The sequence below is a fragment of the Physeter macrocephalus genome, chromosome 17 (genome assembly GCF_002837175.3).
Source record: "Physeter macrocephalus isolate SW-GA chromosome 17, ASM283717v5, whole genome shotgun sequence".
Lineage (NCBI taxonomy): Eukaryota > Metazoa > Chordata > Mammalia > Artiodactyla > Physeteridae > Physeter > Physeter macrocephalus.
This window is the reverse complement of record NC_041230.1, coordinates 20,915,583-20,942,615: the sequence shown is the minus strand read 5'-3', so window position 1 is coordinate 20,942,615 and position 27,033 is coordinate 20,915,583. Positions and strand designations below refer to the sequence as shown.

General features: G+C 45.7%; 1 protein-coding gene across 1 annotated transcript; it reads left to right on the top strand.

The window, feature by feature from the left end:
* The first annotated feature begins 441 nt into the window (after positions 1-441).
* On the top strand, positions 442-26,370 carry LOC129391422 (ATP-binding cassette sub-family C member 12-like). The gene is given in 12 exon segments (XM_055079012.1): positions 442-560; positions 3,547-3,702; positions 6,234-6,381; positions 6,670-6,903; positions 8,411-8,584; positions 8,994-9,138; positions 9,702-9,704; positions 12,555-12,703; positions 15,076-15,183; positions 19,981-20,256; positions 23,814-23,892; positions 26,249-26,370. Coding segments are annotated over 12 exon segments (1,713 nt in total).
* Positions 26,371-27,033: the final 663 nt, after the last annotated feature.

Sequence of the window (27,033 nt, the reverse complement as noted above, 5' to 3'; positions counted from 1 at the left end):
AATCAGAGAGGAAAAAAGGGTTTGTATGTGTGACAAACTTCATTCTGGGTCACAATAAGGCAGAAAATCCATCTTCTTGGGGTTCTTTTGCCAGGCTGGGACTCAGTCTTGGTCATGGGCTGGCTCCTGGTAGAAAACCTGTAACAGGCTTTTCAGCTCCCAGTCAACCCAAAATGGTAAAGAAGAGGAACAGAATGTCTTTGCTAATAAGGAAGGCTCTTAGTGGAGTTGAGGGAGTGGTGGGGTCTCTGGCCACGCTCTCCCATGAACGTGGAGGATTGATTGGTGAAACCAGGTCTGAGTGGTCAGAGAAAGGGAGCTGGTCTGGGTGGAGTAGGGGCTGCCTGATCTCACTCCAGAGTATCTTCTCATCTCCTCATCTCTCTGCTACAGAGTGAAGGTCCCAAAGCCAGGAGCCCGGGGCTCTAGACTGCCATCAAGATGGTGGGTGATGGCCCCTGCCTTATCTCTGATCTGGACTGCTGAGGCCAGCAGAGATCATTTTCAGAGAGATATGGCCCCAGCTTAAAGACCATGATCCCAGTGAGACTTTATGCAAGGTAAGCCAGGAGGAGGATTGGAGGGAGGTCCAGGGCAGAACTTCTAGGAATCATTTCCAGCCCATCGGGAGAGTGGACCCTGACCCTGTTCGCCATGCTTCTGCTCTATATGCTTGTCCTTTTGTCTTTCCACACATCCATCCATCCATCCATCCATCCATCCATCCATTTTTTTTCATTTATTGACCATTCACTCCATGAATCCTCCTGTCCTTTGGTGAAAGGGAGACAATAGCAAATGTTTAAGAGAGCTTTCCATGTGTCAGGACCTGTTCAGGTGCTTTATAAACATCTTCTTATTCACTCTTCACAACCACCCTGGAAGTGTTGTGATTATCTTTATCTGATGGGTGAGTAAGTGAGGCACAGCAAGGTTAAATAAGTTGCACAAATTTAATCAGGTAGATTTTGCTTTGTAACAAACTTCCTCTACATTTAGTAGCCTGAAACAATTGCCATTTATTTAGCTTACAATTTTATGGGTGGGTCAGCAACTTGGGCTAAGCCTAGTTGGGTGATTCATCTGGTCTTGACCAGGCTTTCTTATGCATCTGCTGGTCAAAAAGATGGTTGTGCTTCTGGGGGTTGACTGGCTGGGAGAAGGTGGGCCACATGGGCTATGAACCTCGAGCAAGCTAACCTGCCCTCAATCACATAGTAATGCAGTAGGTGGCCAAGAGAATGAGTCGAAGCATATAGGCCTTCTTGAGACTCAGGCTCAGAGCTGGTACACCATTTCTTTCACTGCATTCTATTGGCCAAAGCAAGTCACAAGTCAGCACAGATTCAAGGTGTGGAGAAATGTCTTGAAGGAAGGAGCTCCAAGGGTCTGGGATACAGGTGAGGAGAGAGAATTGGCTCAGTTTTGAACCGCAGAATAAGAACTCAGGCAGCCTGATTTCCAAGCTCACATGCTTAACTATAATGTCATTTTATAATATTATATATGTATTCTTAACATTACATTAACTATAACATTATAGAAAGCTACCTTTTCTACATGAGAAGTGCCCTATAGCCTGCCCTCTGGGCAGCAGAAGGCCAAGTGGCATCTTTATAATGAGGTGATACAGCACTGCTCTCTCCTAGAATCCATGGACCAAAGATACACCTGTGAGCCCTCTAAGGTGAGAGGTGAATGTTGAAAGGTGAGGGCATGGTATACCATCCTTAGCCCCATGCAGAAGAGCTCTAACTACCCACCGTTTTGGCTCAATTTACAATTTCTTTGTGGAGAGGAAATGTGGAATAGTGCTTAAGAGAATGATGGGTCCCTGGAGTCAGCAAGCATTGTGTTTGAATCCCTACTTCACAACTGACCAGCTATAAGATTTTGGGCAAGTACCCTAACCTCTTTATACCTTGATGTTCTTGTCTACGAAATGGGATCATAATATTTCTCAAATGTGAGGTAATGCATGACTTCATCATTAAAGTTACCCTTTAGGAAACATTTACTATGCACCAGGCACATAGTACCTTATTAATATTATCTTAGCTCGGGTTCTCCCAAAAGCAGAGCCTGAATCAAAAACTTGGATGCAGGTAGCTTATTTGGGAGGTGATTTCAAGAAGCAGGAGGGAAGATTTAGGGAGACTGAGGCAGGGAAGGAGAACATGGGGTGTGTCATCAGCATCACTGCTGTAGACATGGGGACTGGATTCTACTAGGTCCCCCCAAGAAGTGAACAATTTTCCACCCATAGGATGGGCGGTGGGGGCATTTGTCCGTGGGCTCCTGTACTCCATTAGTTAGGTTTTCTTCTTGGGGACATTAGCCCCTTGCAATTCTGGGCTGCACTTATGCTCTGAGAAGACCCCAAACCCAGTAGTGAAAAGAGGCACAGGATACCTGTGAGATGGAATGCTGTCAGCATGAGCCTGAGCTGCACAGCGCTGTCCTCCACATCTGAGATCGGAGGTGGATGTGACAAAGATTCTTAACCACTGCGCCACCAGGGACTGAGACTCAGGGCATCTTGACAGCATCTGCTACAAATACCAAGCCCTTTCAGGGCCTGGGATATAACAAACACTCAGCAATTAGTAGATAACACTCTGTGTCTCTGACTCTTATTCCATCTTAGATGGTTAGTTCCTCAAGGGCAGAAACATATCTCTTCCTCCTTCTTCATTGTTTCTTCCTTTTCTTCTTCCTCCTCTACTTCCCTTTCTCCTTTCTCCCTCCTTTTACTTCCCCTGTCCTCCTTATTTATCTGCTAGCTAATATTTATGTGGCAGGTTACATGTATTAATCCTCACAATAAACCATGAGTTTGCCTCTAGCTCTTGCCTCCTTGGACAGTCTCACCTCTACTTTGGCAACTCTGCTCTGACCCTCCCCATCCTCCTGAGAGCAAAAGCCAGGCATCCAACTCCTCTGATGATCAGCTACTGGGTCTCCATTTCCTCATGCCAAATGGAGCAGGTACCCTCTTTCCCGTGGGGTGGTCACTGGTAAATATTCAACAACTGGCTCACTAAAAAATTCCCTGGTTCGTAGCATTTATCACTTTTTTGGTGTAAATTCTCCTACCATGGCTGATTTCAATGTGATGTCACTGAGCGCAAAGTTGGGAACAGATGCACGGTAATAGAGCCCTATCCTGTATGGTATTTCCACCACAGACACCATAGACTTATATAATCTAAAGAACAAATACGAGTAAAATCTAGTAAAATAATCTTGGAAGCTATGAGTTTTGAGTATTGATTGCCTTTGTCTTTAAGATAATTTACTTACATTTAAGTAATTTAATTTTTAATATAGTCTGTGTTTAAGAACTGACTTGCAGAATTCCTAAAAATCGAACAATCAGCTCTTGCAAGCTGGTAGGAGCTGGCCCAGCACACCGCTGCTCATGGGGCTGACGTGAGTCACAGGTCTGAGCATGGCTGTGGTTATCACTGTAGTTAAGAATTCCAGCCAGGGACTCAAGGCAATGACCCCAACAACCTGGAACACCGAGTGTTTCGCTTGTTTTAGGCTGGCACCCAACCCTGTGGATGACGCAGGGCTGCTCTCCTTTGCCACATTCTCTTGGCTCGCGCCAGTGATGGTGAAAGGCTACAAGCACACGCTGACTGTGGACACCCTGCCCCCACTGTCACCATATGACTCATTTGACACCAATGCCAAAAGGTACCAGGATTTGTCTGGGTCACATCTAGAGAGGAGCCCACTTTGGGAAGGGACCTGTGAGTCCTTGTGTGTGCTCCCATTTCCCTTTGCGGAAATCAACGCCCACTGGTGGCTGTTCTCATGGCTTATCTCTGAGATGAGGGCTGGGCTGACTGACCTTCCTGGCCTAGTCTCTGGGGAGGTGAGTATTGGGGAGGTTTGGTAGGGAGAATGAACTTCTTGAGAGCCTGAGGCTTCAGGACCATTCTGGCAGGGCTATCAGCTGTTTTGTAGGAGCACCGCATCAGGACAAGAGTGGCCGGAATCTCACTTTGCTCTGTGCTGGCTGGACACCACCTGGGCTGCTTCCAGGCATGGTGTTGTATTTCACTTTAAAAATTGTCATTGGACTTTAAAAAAAATTTTTTATTTTATATTGGAGTATAGTTGATTAACAATGTTGTGTTAGTTTCAGGTGTTACAGCAAAGTGATTCAGTTATACATGTACCTGTATCTATTCTTTTTCAAATTCTTTTCCCATTTAGGTTATTACAGAATATTGTGAGCTTTTATATTACAAAATATGTTCAGGTTGAACCAAATGAAAACTTCCCATATTTGACAATTTTGACTTGCAAAAGCATGTATGTCATTGATTCAACCTAATTCAGATTCATTATAGAAATGTTAAAGTAACAGAAGTTTAAGCAGTGGAAGTATCCCCACTGTACTGCAGCCCCACTCCCCAGAGGTCAGCACTGTTAAAAGCTGGTGTGCATCTGTGCTGGATTTTTTCTACTCAGATTAAACACACCCTGTGCTACCATCTTCTGCAGATCAATACCACTTCTTCTTCCTCCTTACTCACAGGTCATCTTTTCTTCTTTGAAAAAAAAATGACGCATACTATCTCATGGTTAACCATTTTGCTATTTTCAGTGAAGAGTTTGTAAAGATTTTTCCACAGCCCAAAACCTCAACTTCATTCTTTCTAACGGCTGCATTGAACTTCAAGGTTCATGTCTTAAACAATGGGGAAGATCTCATAGCCCTCTCTCTGCATTTGTTTCTTCTGGAATTCTTCTCTTTGGCCTCATATGCTTGAAGGGCTGGGAGTTATAATCATGCTCTTGCAATTGCTCCTACAATTGTGCATCCCCTCATCTGTGTCCTGCAGGAATCTCTGTCAGTGGTAGTTTCCAAAATCTATAGTCTGGAGAAAGTTGCCAGGCAGCACGGAGAGAAAGGGGCTGGACCAGTGCCTGTGGAGTACCAAGTTTTCCTTCTACCTCTCTGTTGGTTTTTAATGTTGCCTTCCATCTGCCCAACATCAACTTAGATCCTCTTCCCTTCTGTGCTAATGTTCTCCTCCAAAGGCTGACCCACCAAGCATATGCTGACAACCTTAATAACACACTATCTTCAGTCCATGCCTCTCTTCCAGACTCTGAGTTCATACGCTCGGCATCTGACTGGACTTGGATGAGTCACAAGCATCCTATATCTAAAGCTGCATTCTTTTTTTTTAACATCTTTATTGGAGTACACAATTGCTTTACGGTGTGTTAGTTTCTGCTTTACAACAAAGTGAATCAGCTATACATATACATATGTTCCCATATCTCTTCCATCTTGCGTCTCCCTCCCCCCCACCCTCCCCATCCCCCCCCTTTAGGTGGTCACAGAGCACCGAGCTGATCTCCCTGTTAAAGCTGCATTCTTGAACTTCAGCCCCACCTGACGATGTTCCGTCTTCCCCCTTTCCCCATCTCTGTGAACTCTATTCCCACAGTTGGTCAAGCCAGAAAACTGGGGCCCCTGATCCCCCTTATCCTTTTCTCCCACATTTAATTCATCAGTAAGTCCTGTTGTCTCCCCTGACCACCTTTCCCTAAATCCAGTGTCAAGCCACTGCCACCTCCCACCTGGATGCCGATGGTCTCCCACTGTGGTCTCCCTGCTTCCGTCTTTGCTTCCCGCCCCCATAACCCACTACTCTCACAGTAGCCAGATGTTCTTTTAGATATGTGAAATGATCTTGTCACATCGGCTTAAAAGCCTGCAGTGGCTTCCTTTGCAATCTAATCTCCTTCGTGAGGACTGTGAGATCCCGTGAGATCTGGCCCTGCCTTGCCTCCCAGTGGCCCCATACGCCTGTCACACTGCCGGCCTCCTTTCAGATCTTTGAAATGGACAAACTCCTCCCTGCCCTGGAGAAGATTTTTTTCTTGGTTTCTCTGTTGCCTCAATGTTTTTTTTTATCACAACTGGTATTGTGCCAGAGACAGGCAGGAGGAGGAAATCAAGGCCCAGAAAGAGCCCAAATGCCAGATACCAGCTTGTGCTGTGTCAGGGCTCGGCCCGCTGCCTCGCTCGTGTCCCATCCACCCTCCAAAAGAAGAAGGGAGAACAAATGCTGTTCTTCTGAAGCCACCACTGCCAGGGATGGAGGTTGTGCTAAGAATTCTTGCAAAGTTTTTTCCATCAGGGTAGCTTTGAACAGCAAGTGGGAATGTAAATCCTTTTCCTTCTTCGTGTTCTTTCATCACAGATTTCGAATCCTTTGGGATGAAGAGGTAGAAAGAATGGGTCCCGAGAAAGCCTCTCTGGGCCGAATGGTCTGGAAATTCCAGAGGACGCATGTTTTGATGGATATCGTGACCAATATCCTGTGCATTATCACAGCAGCCATAGGGCCGGTGAGAGCACTGGCCCTTCTTCTGCCTTGTCTCCCAGGTCCCCAGACTGGCAAAGAATGTCATTAGTTACTTTCTCTACGATCTGGTGGGTTTAGTACATTGTTGTTATCTTTGCGCTCCTTGGGGGCAAATTTTCATAAAGCTAATCCTTGTCAAGCACAGCAGCAGCCACTGAAATTAATTTAAAAGTTTGCCTGATAAAGTCAGCTTGCTGACATTATCTGAGGCCTCCTGTACCCACCTTGACCCCCAGCAGCACTCTTCTCTCTCCACCGCGCTGTTTTACAGATGGTTCTCATTCACCAAATCCTCCAGCAGACAGAGAGCATCTCCAGGAAGGTCTGGGTTGGCGTCAGCCTGTGCACAGCCCTTTTCACCACCGAGTTTACCAAAGTTCTCTTTTGGGCCCTTGCCTGGGCCATAAATTACTGCATGGCGATCCAGTTGAAGGTGGCCATCTCCACCCTGGTTTTCGAAAACCTGGTGTCGTTCAAGAGGCTGACACACATCTCTGTTGGTGAGGTAAGTTGGTCCAGAAGGAGTTTAATTTTAGGAAACTAAATTCCGAGTTTTCTGAATATGTGTGAGATGCGCTTCCTGGATGGAATATCTGCCCCCCTTTTGGTTGTCAATATCCTGCCCATCATGTCCCATCTCTTTGCTAAGTGAAGTGGTGGAGACTCAAAACACCAGAAGAATTCAGAGAAAGGAGAGCTCCATTCAAGCTGGAGAATTTGGAAAGGCTTCCCTGTTCCAGTTGGAACAGGGCTTAGGGGTGACCTCATCCAATCCCTTTGATCGTCAGTGAGGACACTGAAGCAGTACAGAGAACACTACAGCATTTAATAAAATTGATTGACTAATGGATCTGATGATTCCAACTGTGTAGTATTTGGGATGCCAAGTCCCAACAAAGACCATGCCTGTTGGACTTCAGAGTTGACATTTTTTTGTGTGTGTGGTATGCAGGCCTCCCTCCGTTGTGGCCTCTCCCGTTGCGGAGCACAGGCTCCGGACGCGCAGGCCCAGCGGCCACGGCCCACGGGCCCAGCCGCTCCGCGGCATGTGGGATCCTCCCAGACCGGGGCGCGAACCCGGTTCCCCTGCATCGGCAGGCGGACGCGCAACCACTGCGCCACCAGGGAAGCCCAGAGTTGACATTTTCTTAAGCCCTTAATCCTTAGCAATAAAATCTTCACCCTTTACACGAGAACATTTCCCTGGCCAAGGGAAACCTGGGTGGTGTGAGGTAAGGGAAAAGACTTGTTTCTTTCTTACACTTGCTCTTTCAGTTTGTTCAAAATATCCTGTATCAATTACGATTAGATTCAGTTGCATATAACAGAACCGCCCCCCCCCAAAACAGTGGATTAAACAGGATGGATTTACTTCACTCTGTGTAAAAGGAGTCTGGAAGAGGATGATCCAGGGCTGGAGTGGGGACTTCCAGGCTTTTCTATTTTTCTTCATCACTGCCTTAGCACATGGCTCCCATAATGGTTCAGGATGGAAGCTGCAGGTCCAGCCATCCCAACCATGTTTCAGAGAGCCGGTAGGAGGAAGGAGACTTCCAAGTTGAGTTGGCTCCCTGTAAGAATTCATCCCCAAAGTTCCATTCAGCACTTTGGCCCTTAAGGTAATCACATGGTCACCATGCTTCCACAAAGGAGGCTGGGAAATGTAGTCCTTTTGCTGGGCCCATGGATGCCCTGATTAAGCAGGGTTGTGCTAATAAAGACGAAGGAGATAGAGCTATCAGGTAGGCAGCTGGCAACCTTGCCGGCATGTTCCCAGGTGGTATTTAAGCCTTTCTTCATTGGGATTCTCAGTTCTAAAAGACAGGCCTCTCCAAAGTCATACTAAAATGAGACCCACGAAACTCACCCTGTTGGTCCTCTGACAATTCTCTCCCCCTATAAGTCAGTTTTTCTCTTCCTTCCTCAGACCCCTCAGCCATTCCGAAAGCCTTCAGTTGAGGAAATGTTTAGGTGGCCCTTCCAAAGGCTGAACCCATGTGCTTTCTTTCCAGGTGCTCAATATACTATCAAGGGATAGTTATTCTTTGTTTGAAGCTGCCTTGTTTTGTCCCTTGCCAGCCACCATCCTTATCCTAATGGCTGTCTGTGTAGTGTACACCTTTTTCACTCTGGGGCCCACAGCTCTCATCGGGATATCCGTGTATGTGCTATTCATCCCTATCCAGGTAATGGCAGGTCTTTGCCATTGTGCTTCACACACACTCTCACTGAAGTGGACTTTGTGTCCAGAGCCTGGCCCTGAAGCCTGGGCCCTTACTTTGAGCTCACAGACAGTACATTTTTTTTTTAACTTGAATTTGAATACCCTGGGGAAGGGGAGCATGCTTCTTCAGTTTGTCAAAGTCCCCAGCACTTTCCTTGCATCCTGGGAATTCATGCATTTGCACCATCTGCCCCGACCCCAGTCGTGTCCCCCAGAGCACATCAGCCACAACTCAAGGGAAGGATTCAGCTGAGAATCTCAGGCCAACTTCCTTTAGAACTTTTCCTGACACTTACACTCCAATCCCTGGATTTTTAGGCCAACTGCAACTCAGCAATTCTCTGAACACACTGTTTGTACCTCGATTTCAGATGTTTATGGCTAAGCTCAGTTCAGCTTTTCGATGATCAGCAATTTCAGTGACAGATAAGCAAGTTCAGACAATGAATGAGTTTCTGACCTGCATCAAGCTGATTAAAATGTACACCTGGGAGAAATCTTTTACGAACGCCATCCGTAAGGTAGGATGAGCGGTTGCTGAAAGAACCACTTACCCTGTAGAATGTGCTCTTCTAAGGGGTTCTTAAGGGTCCTGGGGCCGGGCATTATGGAAGTTGGCTGAAGCGACCCCCGAGCTGATCTGTAGGCTTTTCAAAAAATTACAGAGATTTTAGAATAGACCCAGGCATCTCTTCTGCTGAACCCAAGGGCTCAGCAGGTGAGTGACATATGGTTTAGCCGTACTGAGGTCAGTGAATTCTTGTACTGGCCAGTTACCTTTCACAAAAATAGTCCACTAAAACATTATGAGCAGGAGAAGAGCTGGCTCAGGCTATTTCCTTGACTTGGAAGATGTCCACACGGACACACGCACACACTAACGCTTACACACAAGTCCCCTCCTCGCCGGCAGCAGCCTCATCAGGATCGGATGTCTCACTGACTTGACATGCTTTGGGCAGATAAGAGAATGCATATATAGCTGTTTTGTTTTAAAGAAGATATGAAGACTATTTCAATCAAATAAAAATGCAAATCTAATTGCAGGAATATTTACATAATTGCTGACATAGACTCAGGTGGTTGACCAGTTAATGATTTGAACCACCGTTACAACTAACGCTCTGGATCCACAATTACACTTTTAGACCAGCATGTAATCGGGCCCGAAGCTGTGTATCCACATTTTAGGAAGTGGCTTTAGAAAAATCTGCTTTTGAGACTGCCAGAGGAAGTGCCCCAGGTTGGGATGCTGGCAGCCCTACTGTACCCTCTTTGAAGACACAGAAATACTTCCTCACACACTGAACTCACTTTAATACAATTTATTTGATGTGATTAAATTTGATTCCATTTGACATAATTCAATTTAAAACTCAATTTAATTCAAGTCAGTTTAACTCAATAAATATGTACCAAGCTCCTACTATGTGCAAGGCCATGGGAGTCACACAAAATAATTAGGAAAATGGTCCCTAGTTTTAAAATTGAGGGAGGATGAGTTAACTAAGCTCAAAAATAGCTATTAGTTTGTTGGCTCTACTTCTAGAATATATCTGGAATCTTTCTGCTTCTCTTCATTCTACTGTCACCCTAGTCCAAGCAATATCCTCTCCCTTCCAGACTATGGCAAGAACTTCTAGATGCAACCCCTGCTTTCCTCCTTCCCCCTAAAACCCATGTGCTCTCAGCAGCCAGAGTGACCTTTTAAAACTGTCAATCAGATCTTGTGTCTCCCCTGCTGAAAAAGCTTTAGTGGCCTCTTATCACACTTAGGTTTTTTCAAATTTAGGTCTTTTGGTTGAAGTCCAGATTCCTTCCGATGGGCTATTAGATCCAGCACAGTCTGGCCCCTGCTGACCTCCTGACCTCATCACATCTTATCCCAGGCCTTGATACCTCTGCTTGAGCCACACAAACCTTCCGTTTTTAGAACAACATCCACACCCATTCATGCCTCAGGATCTCTGCCGTTGCTGTTCCTTCTGCCTGGAATGTCTTCTGCTAGATGTTCATGCTGACTTTGTCTTGACTTTGGGTCTCCTGAAGTCAATGTCACTGACTCAAGAGGCCTTCTTGACCACAGTCCCAGCAGGTCCACTCCCCATTCACCTCTTAATCACTTCATCCTGTTCATTTCTCTCATATCACCCAACACAGTTTGTAATTATCTTATTTACTTGTTTGTTTGTTTCTTTATTGTCTATCGCCCCTACTGGAAGAGCCGAGACCCTGTTTGTCCCTATATTCCCCAGCACCCAGCACAGCCCCTGGCATATAGTAGACATCAGATTAAAATGTGCTGAATGAGTGAACATGTGAATTAATTATGGGATAAAATGGGTAAAAGGCCACAAAAGAAACTGAGAGGAGCTCCACGGGTGTGAGAGATGAGGAAAAGCCTCCTGGCAGAGGTGGCGTTTTAGACAGGCCCTGAAGGACAGCAGGGATGTGGACACAGATGGAACTGGGGAAGCCCCCTGGGCAGGAGCAAAGGCCTAGAGGCTTTGCGTGGGGAGAAGGAGGTGGCTGGTGTTCTTGAGGGGAAGGGCGTGTGGACAGCATGCTTTGGATCCCAACCTCTTAAGAGGCAAGTCGCTTAACCTGCTAAGCCTTTCCTCTACTGTCAGAAGGGCATAATGATGGCTTCTGCCGTGTCACACTGTGGTGAGAGCAGCCTAGGGAGAGCGTGCCTGTGCAGGGTTCAGCCCAACACCTGGGCCGTAGGCAGCACTCAGCGAGAAGGGCTGTGACACCATGTTGCTAATGTGAAAGGGTTTTTGCAGAGGACGCTGGAATTGCCATTAAGGACTCTTTAAACAGCAGGGGAGGGAAGCTTGAATTTTATGTGTGAGTGGTGCAGAGTCATGGCCTCATCTGGACTTACGGAAGGGAGATGTGCTCTTGGGTGTTTGTAGCTGTTCCTGAGACAAAGGGCAGGGGCCTCAATCCGGCAGTCTTCAGGCTGGCATGTGTGTTCTGTTTGGCCCCTACAGTACTTTAGCTTTTTCAATTAGTTCCCAACATTTAAGAGTAGGGAGATGTCTCATAAAAGTCCAGATCTCAGACTTCAAAACAGTCTGGTGAGCTTGGGACATCCTTGCTCTGGTCTTGCTCTCTGCCCACTCCCTTCATTTACCTTACTTGCCCGACCCCTGTAGGCATCTGAGTGTATGACTCCTGACACCCAGAGAATCAGATCAGAAGGGACCTTGGAAACCATCCAGCAATGGCAGCTGACATGCACTGAACCCCCAGTACATGCTGGCATTGTGCTCCGGGCTGTCTGTGCTTCCTCCCATTTTAAACTTCACAACAAGAGTCCTTAATGCTCATTTGCAGGAGAACAGGGCAGGAGTAATATGCTTCTTTTTTTTTAATTGAAGTATAGTTGGTCTACAATGTTGTATTAGTTTCAGGTGTACAATAAAGAGATTCAGTTATACATATATATATTATATATGTATATATATAATATATATGTTCTTTTTCAGATTATTTTCCATTACAGGTTACAAGGTATTGAGAATAGTTCCCCGTGCTCTACAGTAAATCGTTGTTGTTTATCTATTTTATATATAGTAGTGTGTATCTGTTAATCCTAGACTCCTAATTTATCCCTCCCCCTGGCCCTTCCCCTTCGGTATCCATACTTTGTTCTCTATGTCTGTGAGTCTCTTTCTATTTCCTAGATAAGTTCATTTGTATTACTTTTTTAGATTCCACATATAAGTGCTATCATATGATATTTGTCTTTCTCTGTCTGACTTACTTCACTTAGTAAGATAATCCCTAGGTCCACCCTTGTTGCTGCAAATGGCAATATTTCATTCATTTTTATGGCTGAGGAGTATTCCATTGAGTAATACGTTTCTTAATGCTGGAGCTTGACAAGCAAAATAAGACCACCGTGGACTGTTTCTATTTCACAGATATAAGGAAGAGGGAAAGGAGATTACTGGAAAAAGCTGGATTTGTCCAAAGTGGAAACTCAGCGCTGGCCCCCATTGCATCCACCATAGCCATTGTACTGACATTCACCTGCCACATCTTCCTGAGACGAAAGCTCACTGCCCCAGTGGTAAGCACCTCTTTAGAGCTGGCCTCTTCTGTACCCAACTCTGCAAGTGCCAGGTGGGTAGCTCCTCTGGCACTGGCATCAGAACACCCAATCACGGTGAGCCAGAAAACAGCAGAATTCCACCCTGACTTCTAAAACAAGTACTTGAGCTGACTGGGAGCCAAGGAGAGCTTAGTAGCAATTCTTATTCAGTCTACAGCAGGGCAGGGGTAGTAGTTAATGCTGGAACACAATTTTACGTTTGGACATTGAAACCAAAGGAGCCCTTGGCTATTTTATTCTTATTTATCCATATATACGCCAAGAAGAGAGTTGGTGAAGGTTCTCTGGGTGGGAGGGGTGTCAGTATTGGGAGAGGCAGTGTGGTGTCCGGATCAGGGTCCCCCTTGTTTAAAGCCCGACTCCACACTTGCTAGCTATGACTTGCAGCAATTCACGGAACCTCTCTTGTCTCGGTTTTATTATCTGTAAATGGGGTGATGACAGTCCCTATCGTTGTGAGGATGGAAGTTGTCTCACACAAAGCACTCGGTCAACACCTCGAATGCGGTAAATGCTACGTAAGTTGTTGCTGTTCTCATTAGCCTTATGCTCACCCAGGCCAGGTATATTCAGGTTGAAAGCCTCAGAAGGAGAACTGGAGTGAACGTGAGGGGCTCAGTACCTGAGCTAGAGAGCAAATGGCCCCTGACTGAAATAAAGAAACAAACATTTCAGATATTAAACCAGCGTCTGAAGGGCAAGTGGTTGGAAGAAAGAACACAAAGGCAAGAAAAAGAGAGAGAGAGAATGAAATAAAAAAGGAGAGGTATGCTCACCAGGGAAGAATTGCACCAAAAATCAGGGATCTGGAGGGGAGGGTGGGGGGACGTTTGAGAAGGCAGGATGCTCTTCTGGGGCATTCGTTGTGGTGCTGTCAATCCAATCACTGCCCCGTATTTCTTTGGGAGATACTTTAATTTTCTTAGTTTCTTCACACACATTTTTCTCTCACACACTCTGGGGACTTGAACATAGCCACGAACCGAAAGCCAAAATGAACAGCAATGGTTGACGTACAGAATGAATGCTACCGGATTATTGTGGCTGCTGTCTACCATCCCAAACTAAAAATTTTTTTTTTCCCAGAACACACCAAGCAAATTAATTTGAAACCAAATTGAGTGCACATAGTTAATATTTTTTAAAACGATGATTTAGAAGAAATCTAGACCAAGAACAAATTCCCTGAATGCGAGGCTCGTATTTCTTTGAACTAAGAATCCCTTTCAGTCACCTCCTCTGCCAGAGCCACATAAGTAGGCGGTCAGCCCTGAGGAGCTGTCATATCAGGCAGCCCGGGGGCTCTGCCAGCCAGGGCCTGGGTTTCCTGAGCCAAGATAGTGCTCTAGGGCCTGGGGGAGCTGAATTCTCTTTGGGGATATATTTAGAACCAGATGTGATGAAGGGAGCATCCTTCATCATCCTCTTAATGAACTAACTTGGATTAGTTGAAGCCTGGGGGCCCTGTCCATGGGGCCCATTCAACAGCAGGAAGGATCACTCCAGATTTGTCGATGGAAGTTGTGTTTTTAATTTCTTAGATGGGTGGTTAGGGAGAGGCTAATTACAAGTCAGACAGGTGAGAAGATGAAAGCTGAGAGATGAGATCATGCCCCCTGTGGGGCACCCACAGAGCAAGGAAACGTGTCTTCATTGAGGCTATATGATATTATCCACCCACCAGGCAGGGCTCAGTGGGGAAGGCCCTAGGGAAAGGGGGTCATTGTTCATTGTTTTGGAAATGACAGTGGAACCAAGGCTCTCAAATTGGTCCCTTATGTGTGTGTGGAAGCAGGGCATGGAGGCCAGACCCCGAGGGCAGGAGAACCAGCAACCAGCCTGGGCCAGGCACATCATTCTAGGGAGCTTCCACCTTCAACACTGGTCTCTGTGTGGCATGTAAAAGGATGCTCTATCTCTGAAGTGTCAGATGCCTCTGAAGCAACTGAGAGAAGGGGATAATTTAGGAAAAATCTGCATAGGTTTGTGAGCGAATGGTCTAGGCCAAATAAGGATATGGTATGGATGGAGATTTCCAAAGGCACTCAATTAGAGGCCCTTTTCAGACCTTATCCTCTGGATTGACAGAGATAAGGGGATAAGTTTCCTACCATTTTGGTGAAAATCCAAAAGCAAAATAGTTTAAGATGTTAATATCTTTAATTTGCCAACCCATGATTTCTGAGCCATGAAATGAGAAAATTTTTCCTCTGAGAATCCCAACTGTGATACTGTTTCTCATCTCAGGAAGTTTAATCCCCATGGACTTAATGGTTCAAAGCCAAGGCAACATCCCATCCTGAATTCTATACCTCTCTTTTGTTCTTCAGGCATTTAGTGTGATTGCCATGTTTAATGTAATGAAGTTTTCAATTGCAATCTTACCTTTCTCCGTCAAAGCAGCAGCTGAAGCCAATGTCTCTCTAAGGAGAATGAAGGTATAACTAACACTGGGTGAGCAGGGAAGAAAGATCTCATTTTGGGGCAGGAAAATTCCCAGATAAGGGGAGGCTGTGTCAACCCATTGGAGGGCTGGGTCACTGGTTTGGTGGGTGTTGGGAGAACACCCTCCATTCAGTGTTGGATACACAAATATGCATCAAGCAGGATACAGGCAGAGTATTATAGGTGGCCTGCCCTTTTAGTAAAAATGAGATGGAGTCTCCACCCAGGGAGATGATGTTCCTGACCCTCTACTCTTTCTCCAAGCCATAAATCTTAACTTGTTCTGGGAGTGGAGTTCAGTTTGCACTGAGCCATCTCCCCTTTGCCTACCTAGTTTGTCCTAGGATGTGTGTGGTGACAGAAGTGATGAAGGCAGTGGGGGCGGGGTGGCACCATATTTATACACTCATTTAGTCATTTTATTTATTAATTTATTCATTCATCAAAGATTTACTGTGTGAGTCCCAAACAGGATCAACACAAAGAGAACCACACAAAGACACATTGTAATTAAAATGGCAAAAATTAAAGATAAAGAGAGACTGTTAAAAGCAGCAAGGGGAAAGCAACAAGTTACATACAAGGAAACTCCCATAAGGCTATCAGCTGACTTCAGCAGAAACTCTGCAGGTCAGAAGGGAGTGGCACAATATATTTAAAGTGATGAAAGGGGAAAAACTACAACCAAGTATACTCTACACAGCAAGACTCTCATTCAGATTTGATGGAGAGTTCAAAACTTTACAGACAAGCAAAAGCTAAAAGAGTTCAGAACCATCAAACCAGCTTTACGAGAAATGTTAAAGGGACTTCTCTAAGCTAGAAAGAAAAGACCACAACTAGAAACATGAAAATCACAAAAGGAAAAAGCTTATCAGTAAGGGCAAATATACAGTAAAGGTAGTTAATCAACTATGTATAAAATTGGTAGGAAGGTTAAAAGACAAAAGTAGTAAAATCATCTAAATCCACAATATATAGTTAAGGGATAACAAAACAAATTGATGTAAAATATGGAAAAACAGTACTTGTGAGGGGAAGAGAGTAAAAACGCAGGGTTGTTAAAATGCATTTGAAATTAGGAGATCAGCAACTTAAAATAATCGTGTATATATATATATATATATATAGATTGCTATATATAAACCTCATGGTAACCACAAACCATACATTTATAATAGATAAACACACACACAAAAAAGAAAGGAATCCAAACATAACACTAAAGACTGTCATCAAATCACAAAGGAAGAGAGCAAAAGAAGAAAAGAACAAAAAAGAACTACAAAAACAACCCCAAGACAATTAACAAAATGACAATAACTACCCATTATTACTTCAAATGTAAATGGACTAAATGCTCCAACCAAAAGACAGAGAGTGGCTGAATGGATATGAAAACAAAACCCATATACATGCTGCCTGCAAGAGACTCACTTCAGATCTAAAGACACACACAGATTGAAAGAGAGGGGATGGAAAAGGCATTCCATGCAGATGGAAATCGAAAGAAAGCTGGAGTAGCAATACTTATATCAGAAAAAATAGACTTTAAAACAAAGACTGTTACAAGAAACAAAGGCATTACATAATGATCAAAGGATCAATCCAAGAAGAAAATATAACAATTATAAATACATATGCACTCAACATAGGACCCACTTAAATACATAAAGCAAATATTAACAAATATAAAGGGAGAAATTGACAGTAGCACAGCAAAGGAAAGCATTGACAAAACGAAAAGACAACCTACTGAATGGGAGAAAATATTTGCAAATGATATGACTGATAAGGGGTTAATATCCAACAGCTCCTACAACTCAACATCAAAAACCCAAACAACCCAATTAGAAATGGGCAGAAGAACTGAATAGAAATTTTTCCAAAGAGGAAATGCAGATGCCAACAGGCACATGAAAAGATGCTCAACATCGCTAATCATCAGGGAAATACAAATCAAAACCACAATGAGATATCACCTCACACCTGTCAGAATGTCTATCAACAAAAAGAACACAAATTACAAATGTCGGGGAGGATGTGGAAAAAAGAGAACCCTCGTATACTGTTGGTAGAAGGTAAATTTGTGCAGTCGCTATGGAAAACAACAGTGTGGAGGTTCCTCAAAAAACTAAAAATAGAACTACCATATGACCCAGCACTTCCACTCTGGGGTATATATCTGAAGAAAACAGAACACTAATTTGAAAAGATACATGCACCACAATGTTCATAGCAGCATTATTTACAAAAGCCAAGATATGGAAGGAACCTAAGTGTCCATTGAGAGATGGATGGATAAGGAAGATAGTGGTACATATACACAATAGAATATTACTCAGCCATAAAAAGAATGAAATTTTGCCATTTGTTGCAACATGGATGAACTTGGAGGGAATTATGCTAAGTGAAATAAGTCAGACAAATACTGAATGATATCATGTATATGTGAAGTCTAAAAAAGTAAAGCAAAAAACCCTGAATATAACAAAAAGGAAACAAACTCACAGATATAGAGAACAAACTAGTGGTTACCAATGGGGAGAGGGAAGGGGAAGGGGCATGATAGGAAGAGGGGATTAAGCGGTACAAACTATTATGTATAAAATAAATAAGCTACAAGGATATATTGTACAGCACAGGAATATAGCCAATATTTTATAATAACTTTAAATGGAGTATAATCTATAAAAACTTTGAATCACTATGTTGTGCACGTGAGACTAATATTGTAAATCAACTATATCTCGATTAAAAAAAAGATTTACTGTAGGCTTCCTATATGCAAAGCATTGTGGAAAATGCAAATAAGATTTACTGTATGCTTCCTATATGCAAGGCACTGTGGAAAATGCAAATACAAGGAAGAGAGTGTTTACTCTTAAGAGCCTCCAGTCTAGTACAGGACCAGGTATCCCAGTAATTGTTATATATAGTAAGGGTGAAAGTGATGTGTAGGAAGGGCAGATAAAGTGGTTTTGAAGTTGAGGCAAGAAAAGGAAAAGAAGGAGGGCATTTCAGTCAAAAGAGCAATGCGTTCAGACCTCTGTGAATTGACTGGGAGATCTTATTCACTCAAGTCTGAAATGTGGATGTCATTTTAAGCATCCTAGGTGCCTGTATCCCTCTTCTCCCTTACCATCCACATTTAACCAATCAAGAATCCCGTTGGGACATCCCTGGTGGTGCAGTAGTTAAGAATCCTCCTGCCAATGCAGGGGACACGGGTTCAAGGCCTGGTCTGGGAAGATCCCACATGCCGCAGAGCAACTAAGCCTGTGCACCACAACTACTGAGCCTGAGCTCTAGAGCCCACCCTGCATCGGCAGGCGGACGCGCAACCACTGCGCCACCAGGGAAGCCCGAGAAGCCACTATAATGAGAAGCCTGCACACTGCAACGAAGAGTGGCCCCCGCTCGACACAACTAGAGAAAGCCTGCACACAGCAACGAAGACCCAACGTGGCCAAAATTAAAAAAAAAAAAAAAAAAAAGAATGACACAAATAATAGTTAAAAAAAAAAAAAAGAATCCTGTTGACTCACCTGATCACTGTATTCCTTCAATTTTAAGAGGCGCCATTTATGAGATTGGATTGGAAGGTGCACTGTTGAGTTATTACATTTTGAACAAAACACAGAGTTAACCTCATCACATTAATTGTATAATGATATCCAATATCTTAGACTAGAGGAACGATGCTATTTCTTGACTCTGCAACCTCCACTCTGTCCCTAGTGTCATCACCTTCATTCAAGACTTCATAGTCTCTCATCTGAACTATCACAGTGATTGAAGAACCAATTGTCTTTTTCCAATGTTGTCCTTTTCCAATCCATATTGCACTGTTAATTGAGCTTTAAAATATTTGTCTGATCACTGACATTAACCTGCTTGAAATCCTTGTCCTTCGCTCTCCAGGACTGAGCCTGAGTCCTCCATCAGCAGGTCCTCAGTTATGTCTCCACTTCATTTCTTATCCCCTTCCTACCTTGAGCTCTGGCCCTCGGTTATACTGAATTTCTTATCTTATACCTCTCATCCCCCCAAACCATGCTATTGCCTGTTTTTGCTCATGCTGTGCCCTCTACTAGAAAGCTCTCCTCCCCAACCCCTCCCTCATCTTTGCCTGTACAGCACTGTACAGACTCAGCTCAGGCATCAATTACATGGGCCTCAGGATGCGGAGCCAAGTGTCCCATCTCTGGCAGTTACAGGGCTTTGTCCCTGTGACATTTCACTGAAATGATCTGTGCGTGTTCCCATCTCCACCTGGACTGCAGTCTCTTCAAGGACAGGAAGCATGCCTTATTATTAATATTTGCATTTCTGCTCTTTACCCCAGAATCTGGCACAGAGTAGGCACTTGGCAGGTGTTTTGTTGAACTGAGCTGAGTGGGGACTTAGGAAGAAGACACAGCAGAGACTGAGCATGTGACCTTGGTTTCATAAGCATTAGTGTCAAGCAATAAAGCCAACCAACCACCCAAAGACTGGCAAAAGCTGGCCATCTTGGGCATAAGGGTAAATTGTAGCTGGTATCAGCATTCTCCAATGTGGGTGACCCAGATAGGCCTTGTGGTTTAAAAGGCATCCGTTCTAGATAGTATGAGCTAATAGACTATTTTTGCTGCAGCTTCTCCTGGGGGAATATCTTCAGAATACCTTTCCTGGATGTCCCAGGTAGAATTCCCAAGATTATGATTTGGGGTCATTAGAAGATATACTGGGATGATTCTTGCAAATGGATGATGTCTGCCAAGTTAATTTTGTTTCTTTAATCTTAGAAAATTCTCATAGCTAAAAGCCCCCCATCTTACATCACCCAACCAGAAGACCCAGATACAGTCTTGCTTTTAGCAAATGCCACCTTGACATGGGAGCAAGAAACCAGGGGGAAAAGTGACCTAAAGAAATTGCAGAACCAGAAAAAGCATTTTCTTAAGAAACAGAGGCCAGAGGCATACAGTTTGAGTCCATCAGGTTGGGGAGTCACCAGGGCCAAGGAGCAACGTGGCAGCCCCAAATCAGTTCTGCACAATATAAGCTTTGTGGTAAGAAAGGTGGGTATGTGTTCCAAAGGTGTGGCCTCCATCCTTTTTCCTTGTGTCACATGACCATGGCCTTCTCAAGGCTGAATATAATTCAGTTTGAGCAGGAGGTCGTGGTGGGATGTCTCCATTTCTCCCCAAATTTTAAAGCTATGCAAATGAACCCTGGAGACATCTCTTCAAGCTGAGAGAATATGTCTTAGTGGTTGTATTAGAGCCGATCTTCAAATTCCACAGGAGTTGAGAGCCAGTTGCAGTGTTCAATGGACAATCCATTTCAGGTGGCTAGACTCAAACTGACTAGCTTTCGTAAGTCTTTTCAGATTTGTTCTTAATTTCACGTTGGAGTCCAACAATAGATTATAATAGCTGACAGTTATGAGCAATTTCTATTTACGAGGCACATAATTAACTCATTTAGCTACCCCAATAACTTTATGAGGTGGGTGTATAGCTGCCCCACTTTATGACTGAGGAACCAGAGACACAGCAGGTTAAATAACTCGTCCGAGTCCTACAGCTCGAAAGTGGCAGAAGAGGGCTTCACACCCAGGGTGCCTGGTGCCACCGTCTGCTCTTAACCACCAAGCGACACTGCTCTTGTAAAAAGCAAAATGAGTGCCACAAGCAGCCTAGGAACAGAAGCCAGCCACGTTCTGCTGGCTGCTCCCCTCCCCTCGGGATTGGGGGGTAGAGTCCTTAGAGCAGCTCTGCATTTGGGGAATGTTTGACCTTCTCTTGCATGTGGTTTTCTTGCCCTGGGTACTTGTCAGCCATGCTCCCCGGATGGCAGTGCTGATTTTGCTGCAAAGGGCTCAGCATTAATCTTGTGCCTAATATTTTAATCTCCCATCTTGTTGACTCACCCTTTCCCCATGTGAGCACTATAGAGGGAGAGGTTCTTATGTATTATGTGACGCTAGGCTCAATAGCTGGTGTAGAGTGGTACCTCTTGTAGCTAACAAGGCTCTCTGCACATATTCATTGGAAATGATACTCGGTTGGCTGAGTGCAATTGAGCTTGGCTCTCAGTGAAGTCCTGCTGTGTGCAGCCCACTTGCTTTCTCATCACTTTTCCCCGTCTATGACGTGCAGCACCCGGGTTACTTCAACCATGCCTTCAGCGTTGCTCCAGAGAGGCCTCCGTGAACTGCTCTCATGTTGTAAAGAAGCCTCCTCTTAGCCCTTCAATTGCTTTCCTCTTTTTCAGTACGTTGGTGGCTCATGACTTGTCATCAAGGACGTGGTCAAATATTTTGTGAAATAAGGTGAAGACAAAGGGTGCAGCACAATATCTTGGGGATTGGGGCTATGCCTCTCTAGCCTGGTGGACCCGGGCTCCAGTCCCAGCCACTCGCCAGCTGCATGGCCTTGAGCATATTGCCTAACCTCTTCAAGCCAGTTTCTTTACCTGCTCCATGGGTATTTTAATAATAGTACCCACTTCACAAGGTGGATGTGAGGACGGAAAGACACATCACACACAAATGCTAAGTCCCCACAGACGGGAGCTATTGCTGTTGCCTTTTTCCTCTAACAATCATGTCCAGCTTAAGTGCTGCCCTTAAAAGTCCTAAACTCAAGGCATCTCGGTTTTTCCAAATTTAGTTCTAAGATTCCATTAGACCGTAGCCTCCTTGAGGTCAGGGCACGTATCTGTGAACTTGTTCACAGTCGTGTGGCCTTACCCTGAGCCCAGAGCCTGGCACAGAGTAGGTTTCCAATAATGTTTTCCAAATAATCAGTAACTCAGGGGTGCAGGCCTCATGGATTTCCTGCTGAAAGACAAGGATGAATCTAGAAGGCTTAGATCTGGCCACAAGTAGTGGACGGGACTCAAAAAAGAGCCAAGTGTCTAGGGAAGCTGGATCCATCCCTGTGTCTCTTTGTCCCAAAGTCTTCATAATGCCCCTGTTTCCTGTAGTCCTTTTGGTGGAATTAAAATGGATCCGCTTCTCTTAGCTGCAGCGCCAGTGACAGTAAGGCAGGGACTGCGTCTGCCTTGATCACTGTTTTATTGCCTGTGCCTAGTGCAGTATCTGGTGTTCAGTAAAGACTTAGCCAAGGGCTGAATGATGACAGGCAACAGCCCTCTTGTGCTGGGGGTAGCAGGCAGGCGAGGGGCCCTCTGGTCTACCTCAGGTGGGAAAGAAGCCACATTTGGCCCCGTGCCGGGCATCTTTGCTCTGAGGGATCACTGGGAACAGATCTCAGTGAGAATGTTCTAGATGTTCCAACTGCTGCATTGCAATATCTGCTTGAACACAAGAGTGGTCTCACCTCAGAGTCTCCACATGGACTCCTATTCTGCCAGCAGTGGCTCACACCCCCCCACCGCCCCCATAACTACACGGCTCACTCCCTTGCCCCCTCCGGGTCTTACTCAGACATCACCTGTAGCAGGTACTGTCAGTGACCCATCCTTGTGGCCTGGCCATCTTCCAACTGCCAGATCTGCATCTGTGTGCCTGAGGGCCCTCCCCACCACCTCAGTAAGCCAAGACATCAACAGCCGAGGGAGCAGCTCTCAAACACCGACTGTTGGCTATTTATCCTGACTCCCTAAGCCATTGGGAGGACAAAGCCATGCTCAGTTTCCGCAGTTCCTTGAGTTTCCCAGCAGGATTGAGCTTAATTTGCCTCCTGTGGGAGCTGACCTAACAGCACTCCCTTGATGGGCCACCTTCCTCCTCCTGTACCATCCCCCTCCTCCCAGCTGGTGTTTTCTGTACCTTCCCAGCAAGCTACCTTCACTCAATTCCTTGCTTTAGGGTCTCGTTCTGGGAGAACTCCAGCTAAGAGGTCCACGTGTCCAGTAAGGCTCCCCGCCCCCGTATCCTCCCTGCTTTATTTGCTTCCATGGCATGGATCTGACATACTCCATATTTTACTTACTTATCTTGTTTACTGTCTCCCCAACTAAAACATAAGCTCCGTGCGGACAGACCCAGCCTTTTGACTGTGATGTTCTTTGCTGTATTGTGCTATTGCTGGTGTTCAGAACAGCACCTGGCACAAAGCAGGCTTTAGCAGTGATTTGCTAGTTGAATTAATAAATCTGCAGCTGTAGAAAAATCCATGAACCCAACATGCTGGAACAGCATAACTGCTCAGTAATTTCAGACTGAGCTGTGATGGAGGAAGGATGCTTTAAGCGGACTTTTAAAAAGCACCCAGCCTTCTGTACTTGCAGGCTGTCGCTGTCCCTCTGGGTTGTGCAGCCTTTGACGTCCATTAGATTTACTTTCCTGGAGTCGGCACAGGACCACCCTCATGTTCAGGGCCTGTGTGTCCCAGAGCAGCGCAAGACTGTTCTGCATCAGTGCTTATACATGATTTCTAGAAGCCCTCTGGGTGCTGTGCTGGGTTGTGCAGAGGAGGCTCGTAATTAAGACTGAGGCTCCTGCCTCCTATGAGGCTGTGTATCGGGGTTGGGGGGCGAGGCTGCAACTGCCACCTCACAGAGCCAGCAGTGCCCTACTGGTCCCTGCCTGGCCTGGCCAGTGCAGTTTGGTGGTGACCCTCTAAGAACTCGGAGAATGACTGTCTTTTTTCTGTTTCTCTGGTAGGGGAAGGTCTTGGGCATCTGTGGGAATGTTGGAAGTGGAAAGAGCTCCCTCCTCGCAGCTCTCCTAGGACAGGTAAGCTGTGTGCCGAGCGTTGTGACGATGGAGTGGTTCCCTGCCGGCCGCGTTTGGGGCCCTGGGCTTGGCCGCACTGGACTCTGTGCTCAGATTGAACGGTGATGCCCAGGAGGCCAATGTGCTTGGCGGTTCCAGGCCCATGGCAGGCGGGGCCGGGCCTTCCACGTGCTCTCCCCGGTTTGCCTCCCGAGGACATGAGTTAAGCAGCGATAGCTTCCTTGCCTGGAGCTCCATCTTGGTCAAAGGAAGCAATGGGTCATTAAATCCATGGTTTTCTCATGACATGCTTGGCCTGTGCCAAATAGAAAGGCCGGCCAGGCAGGTTGGCGGGGAAAAACCCAGGAACCTGCGAGTCTCGGTGACTTTAGATCCATCTCCATTTCCCCAGCGTCTGCCTCCAGCAGCTGCCCCTCAATGGAGGAGGGGCTGAATGAATGTGTGAACCAAAGCACACCTCGTGGTAGCAAGGGAGGGCGGGCGCACTCTCATCCTTTGTCTGCTACTTCTAGCTGCTTGACCCCAGGGAAATGGCCAAGCCATTCACTGTATCCACAGTAAATGAATAGTTCACAGTTGCCAAGGCTTCTCATTCCAAATGAATGAGAAACATTCCGGGGAAAGAAATTAAGTTCTCTTTCTCTCCACTCTGTGTTCCTAAAGGGAAGGTTGGACACCTGGCACTGCCTTTGCCTGCAATAGAGACAGGGGGATGCTAGGCTCAGAAGAGCCCCTCCAGACCAGGGTGACTCATTCTGGCCTCAGCTGACTCATTTGTAGAAAGAGTGACAACTCCTTCCCTGCTTGAAGGCGGAGGCAGGGGCTGAGACAGGTGAGCTGTGGCGGTCCCTCAGGCTCCGGGATTCAGCGTGAGTGCCTTTGATAACCCTAGAGTCGGCAGGGGCGTTACAGGTGACCCAGCCCAATTCTCCACCTAATAACATGAGTCCTTTCCACTGAATCCTATAAGAGATGAGCCGACCTCTGCTCAGATGCCTCCAGTGATGGGGAACTCATTATCTCTTTAGAGAGATTTGAGGTATATGGGAGTGAAATTTGCCTCCTTTTAACTTCTACCCTATGGTCTGCTCCTGTGGAATGTCCCAGAGAAAACAGAATCCATCTCCCATGTGACAGTGGTGGGATCAGGCCTCTCACGTGGTCACTGGGTTAAGTGAGTGGGCTCTGGACGGCGTGGGTTCACCAGCTATCTCAGTCTCATGAGCATGGATAAGTCACTTAACCTCTCTGAGCCCTGGTTGGCTCATCTGTAAAATGGAGCTAAGGATGTTGTGATGAGGATTAAATGAGATAACTGATATAATAGTAGTTACAGGACAATTCCCAGCCCCAGCCACAGTGATTAGCATTTTATATGTACTTAACACAGTGCCTGGCAGACACCCTATTCATTTTAGCTATTATTATTATAGTTGTTGTTGTTATTGTTATTATCATTCTCTCTTCTCCAAGTCTAATGTTCTCTATCCCTTAGACCATTCCTGAGGAGGAATGGAATCACATCCCTCTGCCACTTTGGCTATCGTCCTTACCTGTCCCCAACACACTGCCACTGGCCCATGAGCACCAGCCCTGAGCGCCACGGCCTGCCTCACACACCCTTTCTTGACAGCTACAAATATGGCACCACCACTAGCCTCTCCCGTTATCTGTTGAAGCTCACCATGAAGGGCCATCTTAAATGCACGTGGGTACTCAGGGTCACAGACTGGAGCCCATGCATGTTTTTAAATTGGATTCCTCATTGTTTTGAAAGTTCAGAAGTTCCACACGCAACTAGACTTTCTGCTCCTCTTGAAAAATTAGAAACTCGCCACAGCAGGCGTACATCCTTGCTTGGCACCAACTGTGCAATGGAGTCAAGGTTGCTTCCTTAGGATGGGGCATGCCAGGGCCACCATCCACAGCAGTGCAGGCTGTGCCCTCTCCCTGGGGCACAGGGAGAACCTCCTCCCTGGCTGAGGAGGGTGGGGTCTTGCCAGTGCACCTGGGGAAAGAGGGAACCTTTGTGATGGGTCTGCTCAGAAAGCATCTCATTCTAGCTGCACAAAAGTGCACGTGTGCCAGCAGCAGCCCTGCAGTCTGTGCTTTCCAGAGCACAGGGCTCACCTCTGCCCCTTCTGGAACATTCCCACCTGGCCTCTCGCAGATGTTTGACTTTGAGACCCTTGGTCTGCACAGCCGGGCTTTGCAGTGTGTGGCAAGACAGCTTGTCACCCTCTTGCACCTTCTGAATTAGTGCTCATACAGTAAGTGGGTGGCAAGTGTGCAATAGGCCCCCGAGGAGAAGGTGGCGAGGCCTGGCTCCTGAAGCTTCTCTGGTGTCGTTGCTCCAGACGCAGTTACAGCAAGGGTCATGGCCGTCAATGGGACTCTGGCCTACGTTTCCCAGCAAGCATGGATCTTTCAGGGAGATGTGAGAGAAAACATATTATTTGGAGAAAAGTATGATCACCAAAGGTAATATTAACTTTGAAAGCATGAGGCATTTTAGTATTTGGTATGATCTGCTACAGATGCTGATGCCATTGGTAATGATTGCTAACTGGGTTTCTTTAATGAGTTCTGATTAAACATTCATCAGATCCAAATGGGTGTTGCTTTTTCTCTTCCTGATCCAAGAGTTCAGGAGAGGTGCCTTCTGCAGACCTGTGATCACGCTCTCAGAAACGTACGGAATCGCCACTCAATCCCAGTGCAGAGTAGCATATGTTCTGAGGTTCTGTGTAACAGTGCATATGGTGTCTGACTGGAGGAAGAGGAATCTGGCAATTTTGCTTTAGGCCAAGTAACAAGAACTTTCCTTGAAATTGAGTGCAGCAGGTATGCGATTAGTCGGCCCTGAAACTATTAATTGACACCAGTTATCAGGATATATCACTGTTGATGTCCTCAAAACAGTCTAATGGAATGAAAACAAAGTTCAAGTCATAATTTTTGAATTCACTTTGGACCATTATATTTAAGCTCTGAAAATAGCTTCCTAAGGTTCTTTGCCGAGTTTGGTGTGCTTCCATGTGCATTCTCTCGTTAGAGCCCCATAACCACCCATTTAAGGGCGGTCCTGGCATCATATCCCCATTTTACAGATGAAGAGGTTGAGGCCCAGAGAGGAGAGTTGACCTGC